Consider the following 9,440-nt stretch of genomic DNA (forward strand, 5'->3'; position numbering starts at 1 on the left):
TGATGAGTGAGAAAGTTACAGATGCACAGAGATCATGCCCCCAAAACATGCTTACCTCTCACCATTGTCAATAACAGGGGAGGTCATCGTTTTTTGGGGGGGTATGACATTATGCCTCCAACGTTCTCACTCATCATTATTCACGATTCGTTCATGATTATCCGTAATCATGGTAGCATCCACATTAATGTACAAGTGCTCAGAAACAATAAAAGTGACTCCAAAATGATAAAATGACTGCCTAAAGATAGAAGATCTTGTGATCCTAATTCAGTTTGGGTTGGGTGAAAGACAAGAAGACAAAATAAAACTATTGAGGATGCACTTAGCCTTCGGCATATAGTTTCTCAGTTAGGCATCAGCTAATAAACAGATTTTTTTCTTTAAAGACAAACCAGAAATTAGGGAACAATCAACAATAAAGGAACATTTTCAAGAAGTTTATTTTCCTGCCTTCTTGACCTCAATCTGGGACAAAATGAAAAGGTGTATGTTGTTGTCAGTTCAAAAACACTGTCTCTTTAAATCCTCAAAGCAGCCTCGTTTCCGATGCATACGTTTCCGATGTGACGTATTTTTCTTAATTTTTTTTGCACGAGAAGAACGTCGTCCATTCTACAAACCGTTTTCATCTACCACCCGCTCTCTTTTAGCGGTAAAATACGGATAACGTGTAGCTAGTTACCGGAGAATATTACGTTCGAAAACATAGCTGAGAACATCAAGCTGGTCAACTTTATAAAGTAGGTTGTTTTGGGACGCTCCCGACCGATTGGAAACCAAGTAAACGAAAACGTTACAGAACGCGAGCCACATGAGTTCTGACGCTAAGCCCGAGCCTAAAAAAGCCAAAATGGAGAATGAAAGCAAGTATCTCCCTGAGCTTCTGGCAGAAAAAGACAGTCTGGATTCTTCATTCACACATGCAATGAAACTTATATCAACAGGTAATATTTTACTCAAATATTTTGATCAGAGTGCACGTTTGTAGTGACTCCTTGAACTAGTTTGATAGGTAACGCGTTAACTAGCTGGTGTAACTAAAAATACGACGATGGCTAGGCTAACGTAGCTAGCAGGTTACTTAACTGTTCTGATTTTAACGCTGTTAACACTTCTGTCATTCCTACAACAAACTATTTGTGTTGACCTAAACGATAGGCTATTATTGGTTATAGATTCGATACAATGGGTTTTGCTAAACCCATATATATATATATATATATATATATATATATATATATATATATATATATATATATCCTAGTTAATTTGAGTTACGCTGTAAAAATGTAGGCCTTGTGTTGGACAACAATGGTTGCGGCGGGAAGAGCGGCCTGTTAGCACGAGGCTCGAATGGAACCGAGTAGGATCCGTGTAGGGAATCTGTAGGTATCTAATTAGGTAACGATGCTGTTATAACCTAGTACTTTTCCGACGTGAAAATTAATGCATATGGAAGGCTGCTGCCGAATTTGTCATCTTTCTCAAATGGAATTCCATTCAGTAGTTAGGTTTCCAACCAATTGGCTACAGATTTATGTGAATATTCTAAAATTCGCATAAAAACAATTCGTGTTTCCATTAAATGTACTTGTTGCGAATAAAATTGTGCGTGGATGTAGTGCACATAAAACAATTTATGCGGTTAAATTCCCATGCACCGAATATAATATCCTACGGTAAATGTGTTTCCATCTTATTTCTACTCTGTTTGGTTTTGTCACTAAAAATGCAGCGTTATAAAGCAAATGTGCCCACTCTTCTCATGGCACGTGTGCTCTAGCCAACATCTCCCAGGTATAGCCTACATGATGAGATCATGGACAAAAGAGCGAGATTTGTCAAAAGGCAGTCAAACAAGCTTCAATCATCGTGTCGTAGGAATAAGGCCCTCGATATTATTGGAAAGTAACATCAAGCTCATCACCGTGCTCTTTCACCACCCTGTTAAATTCATAATGACTTTTTAAGTCTGTATCCTCAAACTGCACGCTTTCCCAAATCGTATTGGGAGGACCGCACAACATCATCGCCTGACTCCAAATTCACTTTGATATGGTTATTATATAAATACTTACACATAATGGCGTTTGCACCGCAATTATTCGCACAATTTTACCGACACAAAGATCCCACTGTGTCTAGCATGTTTTAACATTTGGGACATTTACTGACAAATGTGTTTCCATCAGGCCTTTCATGACATGTACTTTGCTTGCATAAAATGGTTGGATGGAAAGCTTTTTTGTTGTCAGATAACATGTTCTGACGATAAATAAACCTGTTATCTGACGATCAAGTTTGCGTGCTGCTTTTCTCTTGACAGTAGCTAGTTTTATGAACTGGGGCTGCTTATTTGTTTGTGCTGTAAAAATGTGTAGTTGGATGATTCCTCACTAAACACGCATAAAATTAGTTTTTTCCCCAAAATGTAATCCATAGAATGTACCTTTTGGAGGAAGGATTTGACATTTTGTATCTAAAAGCGTAATTGTAAATAATTAATCAGGTGGCGTATTTATGCCATTTTGGCCTTATCAAGGCCTTGTCCATGTTCCATATGTAGGTGCTACAAAGCAAAAATGTGGTCATATAAAGCATTACAGCTTGCTCTGTAACCTGAGTAATATATTTTTCTATAACAATTTCTTACATTCATTTGTTAATTGACAAGTATAAACATCAATATTGAGGTATTTATATTATATATATTGTTGAACATAATATATTTTATGGGCATATTCAAGTTCTGAAATTGGCATAGTAGGGAACCAATCAGAGCCCTCCTTTTACTTGCATCCTGCAATTTCTTTAAAACCTTGTTTTGTGATTAATCACCCACTTTATTTTATATCCATCATAACTACATTGAATCTCGGTTAATGTTTACTCATGCAAGTCACTTAGATTTCTACTAATAAACATTTCCCACATTTTACAGCTGGATTCCTTAATTTATTTTGCGACTACCTTCATATGATGTTGCACTTCTGAAATTGGTAGTAGACAGCAGCTAGCTTGCACATCTGTGGGCCCACATGTTTTGAGATGTCTGCTACAATGTTGCTTGCAATGGCAATGCTGTAGGCAGGACATTGTTACAATATGTTGGAACCTCTGCCAGAAACCTCAAGGCTGCTATAATGGCAGTCAGAAGCTGAGCATTGTCCGGGATGTCCGGTTGGCATGCCATTATAGTATAAGAAGATGGTTTCTGTAGTTAATTGTCAGACCAGGTTATAAACGGTTTCATCCTGCTGCAGGGCCAGTTAACAGCTTGCTTGCAGCCTGCCTCTCCCCCAGAGCCAATTTTTACCCAGACAATTCACCACTGCCAGTCTGTTTCAAACTAAGCAGGGACATGCATTAAGATGAGTTTAGAATCTGTTTTGTGGCCAAATTTGTATTCTAGTCTGATCAGCAACTTTTTGTCAATGATGTGAACTGTGGTGTGACTTGAGACCCACCCACTACATTTTTGTGAGGAAATGAGGGCGCTAGTGCTATTGGATGACTTGTATTTTATCTTACTACAACAGGATTTTCTCTAGTAGTAAGTCTATGTATTGATGTAGCTATAAATAATTATTCTACACTTTTATTTGACCAGGTTCTGCTAATTACTTGTAAATTCTGAACATTTCATGTAGCTCTTGCACTGTTTATGATCAGTCTTTGTGAATGATAGTCATGTTAGTCAAACTAAAAAGCCATGTTTTCCTTTCTGTAGAGATAGAAAGGATTCAGAAAGGAGAGACAAAGAAAGAGACAGAAAGAGAAACTTACCTGGACCTGTTTACCACAAAGAACATCAAGGTCAAGGAACGTGTACTCATTCCCGTCAAACAGTACCCAAGGGTGAGTAAAGTTTTCTCTTGTACAATAGAAACCTTCAGTTTGGGCCATTGCTTTTCACATGCGATTACATTTACAGGGGAGGGGGGTCATATTTACTCTGCTCAAAGCATATGTTACAATTGAACACCCTACTGCATGTCTGGCTCTCCCTCACTGTCAAGGGACACAACTTGCACCTCTCAGGGTTATCAGTGACCTCAAACTTAAATGGATATGACTGCATATAGTGCAGTAATTTTAATAGGAGAATTTCATGGGAGTGAAGTCAGAATGGCATGTCACAGTGCTCCTTCTGCTGTGCTGTTAGACCCCCAGTGGTGTGTACAAAATGGCCCACTTAAACAGGCATAAATCAAATAAATAGGACAGCTGGTTCATTCCTCTTCAATTCTGTGTGCTGAAACTGCTTTATCATATCTACCGCTATTAAACATTGACTAACTTCCCTCTGTCTTTTGGGCAGGCTCTCTCTTAGTGTCTGGCGGTCTGTTTGATATCCCTTCTCAGCCTTTTCCTGCATGAATAAGTGTGGTTGGAGAAACCAAATTGCCCTAGCTGTCACGCTAGAGTGCCGGAGTGATTAATTCATCTATAAATGTTACCTACTCTGGCCAGGTTTCCCCCCTGCTGCAGCAGACTGACTGGCTCTGACATGCTTGTCTGTAATGTAGTCTATTGCCGCTCTCCCTTAGACGGGAAGGCAGCATGCTATAGATTCGAGGCATTGATAGTGTCTTCCGCAGCACATTACCATCATCTATGTTTCAATGTCCCTGAATACAACTATCTCTGCACCAACAACATTGAGTATATTAGTGAACCCTTTTTTATTTCCACAGTTCAACTTTGTTGGTAAGATTTTGGGACCCCAGGGGAACACAATCAAGCGCCTCCAGGAGGAAACTGGAGCAAAGATCTCAGTGTTGGGCAAAGGTTCCATGAGGGACAAGGTGAAGGTAAGAATGGAGGGAGGAGTTGACAGGGTACGTGTGGAGAAAAGTCCCTTTGTAACAAACAGCAGTGATTGGATGTGTAATGTGCAGAATTCATTGTAATTTTTTATGTTGTTGAATTTCAGGAGGAAGAGCTGAGAAAGGGTGGTGAGCCCAAATATGCTCATCTGGGCATGGAACTGCATGTCTTCATAGAGGTGTTTGCTCCTATACCTGAGGCATACCTGCGCATGGCTCACGCCATGGACGAGGTCAAGAAGTTCCTCATCCCTGTAAGTATCCCAGGGAGCATCCTGCTTCAATCAAAGCTATTTCAAGTTGTGATATATGGGCCTAGCTATTCGGTCTATGGTAATTTAGCAATGGTCCAAGACTTTCCATGCTACTGCCGTGTTATAATCTCTGACCTGTCATGTTAATGTAGCTACTCTCTTTACTCTTTATAAGCAGGACACCATGGATGGTATATGCCAGGATCAGTTCATGGAGATTGGCTACCTGAATGGCGGTCAAGATTCACAATCCAGGGGACGAGGGGGCCCTCCAGGCAGGGGCAGGGGAGCACCCCCACCCAACTCAGTAGGAGCCAGGTAGGACTTGCAGTGCCTGACAACCCCAGCCCCTTACCTTTCAAGACCAAAAGCCTTCACAATCCTACAAAGTTTAATTCACTGTCATTTTTTTCTTCAGGGGGCGAGGAATGCCACCTCGTGGGGGAGCCCCTCGTGGAGGCACCCAACGTGGTGGAGCTTCCCGAGGAGGACCTCCCAGGGGTGGGTCGGCCAGAGGGGCTCCAGCTGGTCGGGGTGGACCCCCCTCTACACCTGCTAGGGGAGGCACAACACCCCGTTCCAGACCACCCACCCCAGGGACACCAAGGATGCTCCCGTCCCCAGCCCACTCCCACCAGCAGCACCAGCACCAACATGCACCACCACCCAAGGCTGAGGCTTACAATGAATATGTAAGTCAAACCACTCAATTGTTAAGTCATTGGGTTGTAATACCTAGTTTCTTTCAGAACTGAAGAGCTGTCAGTTTAATATTTTATTGTCTATTCATCATGGGTGACAGGTCACTTCATTCATGGGTTTAAGCCCCATTTAGTCCACTTGACAGTTTTATTCTGACATGCTAGTAGCATTCTGTTTTACATGTCATTCTGTGGTAATAGTGGCGTGTGTTGTCTTCATTTCCCCAGCCTGCCTATGAAGAAAGCTACGCTGAGCCTGCATATGAAGGTTATGACAACTATTACAGTCAACAACCTCCACAAGCGTAAGTCTTTCTCATAATATAATGGTTAAAACAATGAAGTGGCCAATCCTCAGAAGATTGTAATAGCAGACTTTTTTTCGCCCCTGCATTTTGAGTTTGAATTGTCATAGGAAATATTAAGGTCAAGATGGTTAGGCTGGATTCCAGCAGCCAACCCAGCCACTCTGGTTCAGAGGTGATGGGTTAAATGCATTAGACACGTTTCAGTTGAATGCATTGTTGTGCAACTAACTAGGTATCCCGCTTTCCCTAGTGATTTGAATTTCCGGAAACTTTTGTAATTAAGCTGATATATTGTGCCATATTTTCAAGTGAATGCTGTGGGGCCCCAGACATTTTACCCTCGCAATATTCAATGTAGTATCAGTCTGTCTCAAAAGGCTCTTTGACGTTCTCTTCTCAGGGACACGGAGTACTATGACTACGGACATGGAGAGGCTCAGGAGGCTTATGAACCCTATGGTAAGAGGGCAATAAATTAATGGTGGGCAAAGTACATATTTTTTCATACATTTTCATATAATGAAACTGACATACTTGGTCCAAACTGGTCCTCTGTCCCTGTGTTGTACTCTGTTGTGAAGGATTTGACCACCACTCTTTTTGTCACACTGCATGTATCCAAGCATTGACCTATGCGTGGTGTTTTTTTCCTTCTGTAGCCCAGGACGATTGGGAGGGTTCCTGGTCCTCCACTGGAGGCAAAGCCCCTCCAGCAAGGCAGGATAAGAGGGGTGCCTACAGAGAGCATCCATACGGAAGATACTGAACAGCCTCCGGTAGAGGGGAGACAGTTGCCATGGCAACCATTGTAACTCACTTAACTCTCCAAAGTAATTTCCCTAAATGTTTTTCTTTTACATTTTCTGTAGTTTTTTGTTTTTTAATGATTTGAGAGCAGGACAACTGGATGTATCGTATCGAGTGGGCGTAGCAAGCGAATGCAAGGATTTGGATAATACGTTTTCATTCAATGTTTGTTTCCACTGCATCATTGACAGTTTTAAGATCTAATTTAATGGTTACTTAGAAAAACGTGATACCTTGTATAGTGTTAAATGTTATTTTTGAAGGTTTGTTTCAGTTTCTGTCTTGAAATGATTTGTGGCAGTTGCAGACTCATTTAGGCTGCATTTCTAACGTATTTTTTAGCTAAAACTTGATTAATGACGTCAATGTAACATCGGCAACTAGACTAAGAATATATGGGGAAGAACCAAAATAATTTTCTAGACAAATCATTTTTGTAGAAACTAACATTCCCTATAGAGGCATAGATTTCAAAGTTTTTTTTCTTAGGGTTTTGAATTCTAGCCTTATTAGACACACAGTCTGTCCTAAAATATCTCCTTTAAGTATTTTCAATTCGACTTGGTAGTAAGTACATTCTACTTTAGCTAACTCTTGCTTGGCTTACTTTGGTCTACATCTTATTGGGCTGACTTTGATAGAAATGCTGATAAATTGCTCACTTTGAGTGGTCCTACAAGAATTTGGACATGGTCCTCACATGGTCTTCATGTAAGGGAAAACTGCAGCCATCTCAATATTATATGCATACACTTAAGACAATTTTGTATATTGCTTTCTAAAGTTGTGCCGTCTCCAAAATGCATAGTGCTACGTACGTGTGTACTCTTGCCTAAATAGGATACTAAATATATCCAAAAAAATGTTTTTCTGCAGTGCGTTGTATCAATAAAGCCTAATTTGTTTGTTTTTTTATCAAACTAAACCTGGTATTTTGCTTTTGTTGTATAGTAATGCCTTCCACTTCTAATAAAACTGATTCTCGTTTTGAGGATTTTCACAAAACTCCTAAACAATCACCAGATTATTGTATGTACATAAGAGACAAAAGCAACCAAAAAGAACATCTGCTTTACTTTGATAAAGAGCACGTCCTCTTCATCTCTCTGTATTAAAAAGGATCTAGAAGAGACTCGTTATGTCACCTAAAATAAAGATGGTACCTTAATCAAGGTAATGTATTTCCAAATACTTCGCTTGAGAAGGATATAGTGCTTGGACTTGTATTATTTGAAATCGTTACAACGGCACATTTCCTCAAGCTTCCCAATGAGCCATGTATTTTTAGTCCTTTGAAATAACTGATTTTCAACAGTATTTACAATCAAGCTTGCAGGGATCTTACTTGACTTTGATGCAAAGTCATGCTGGCTGGTTTTATTAAAGAAAAATATCGCAGTGCAGAGGAGAGGATGCTAAAAGCCAAAAGATCACGTCAAGAAGGTAAAACTAACCCCAACTGTCATTTGTTAGATATTTTTTGTCTTATGCTCAAAATGCTAGAACCTGCTAGTCAACCCAAACCAGTTGTCCAAAACTGCGTGACTGAAAAATATCTCAAATAAAATAGCTGTACAAAATTATTAGAAATGATTGTAATGCAACTCTTGCTAAAATTGAACGCAGTTTATGGTCCAATCATTTAAAATGACTTTTGCCTTTTATTTTGTATTGTTTTAGAATACTGTTAAAATGTTCAGCATTTGTAGCAATCTTTAAGTCATGGTTACAAAAAATAAATTGACAACCTCAGCTTGAGTTGCATGACTTTTGCAGTGAAATATTAGGTTTGCATGAATGATTGTCCAACTTTTACTACATGTAGTTGTCAACCGCACTTGCACATGGGTCTCATTTGTATTTCTGTCCCCAGGTATTCTGAGTTAGTCCCTCTGGGTTTGAGAAAGGCATTGGACTTGAGCTGAATGTCCTCATGGTAAGTATTGTCTTCAGCAATATGTAATTTAAAAATGCTCAAGCTGCTACAGTATTTGTTTTTACTATTAGTAAAATAAAGAACTGATGAAATCAAGAATGAACCAAGTCTGCCAACTGAGTATTCCTCAGATTCTGCATATGCTTGTTGAATTTGGCCAGAAAGCGCTTAGTCCCCTTCACAACCGACTGCAAGGTTTTTGAATGGACCCTCAGGCTGACTTGTCTGTCTTTACCGGCTCTAGTAGAAAATCAAACCAGGGTTTTGATGTAGTACTTTCTGATAGACTGGAGGAAATGTTAGGTTTTTCCCAATATTTGATCAAGGTTTACCTCAATCTGTCCTCAATCTTTTGACAGCGTGACTGAATTAAAAAATATATTTTCAACAGGTATAATCCTGTGAAAGGCCTTGACTGCACTGATGATTTAAGGCTCCTGGCAGTCGGATGTTTTGTTGGGGATTTAAATGTCTGGACTGCCTAGGTTTCTTTCGCTTGAGATTCAACAGTTTGTTAGAAATGAGGATAAAATAATGAGCTCGTTCCATCACTTTGGGATAATGGCACTCCCTGGAATACAGTTGATTGTCTCGCCCAGTCT

General features: G+C 39.9%; 1 protein-coding gene across 2 annotated transcripts; it reads left to right on the forward strand.

Moving 5' to 3' along the window:
* The first annotated feature begins 577 nt into the window (after positions 1-577).
* LOC100380864 (KH domain-containing, RNA-binding, signal transduction-associated protein 1) lies at positions 578-7,827 on the forward strand. Of its 2 annotated transcripts, none has more exons than XM_014210529.3 (9): positions 578-947; positions 3,734-3,861; positions 4,701-4,817; positions 4,940-5,086; positions 5,262-5,404; positions 5,505-5,778; positions 6,016-6,092; positions 6,496-6,554; positions 6,755-7,827. In XM_014210529.3, the coding sequence occupies exons 1-9, from the start codon at positions 815-817 to the stop codon at positions 6,859-6,861; spliced, it is 1,185 nt and encodes a 394-aa protein (XP_014066004.1). In that variant the 5' UTR covers positions 578-814; the 3' UTR covers positions 6,862-7,827. The 2 variants fall into 2 exon arrangements, with proteins under 2 accessions (XP_014066004.1, XP_014066005.1); XM_014210530.3 differs by having other exon boundaries at positions 5,265-5,404.
* Positions 7,828-9,440: the final 1,613 nt, after the last annotated feature.

Source organism: Salmo salar, chromosome 09 (assembly GCF_965601325.2).
Source record: "Salmo salar chromosome 09, fSalSal1, whole genome shotgun sequence".
NCBI lineage: Eukaryota > Metazoa > Chordata > Actinopteri > Salmoniformes > Salmonidae > Salmo > Salmo salar.

What these genes read in the sequence shown, in the direction of transcription:
- LOC100380864 (XM_014210529.3), top strand. Translation starts at nt 815, where the DNA reads ATGAGTTCTGACGCTAAGCCCGAGCCTAAAAAAGCCAAAATGGAGAAT. An exon ending in AATGAAACTTATATCAACAG is followed by an intron (nt 948 to 3,733) that starts GTAATATTTTAC and finishes TCCTTTCTGTAG; the next exon opens with AGATAGAAAGGATTCAGAAA. An exon ending in CCGTCAAACAGTACCCAAGG is followed by an intron (nt 3,862 to 4,700) that starts GTGAGTAAAGTT and finishes TTATTTCCACAG; the next exon opens with TTCAACTTTGTTGGTAAGAT.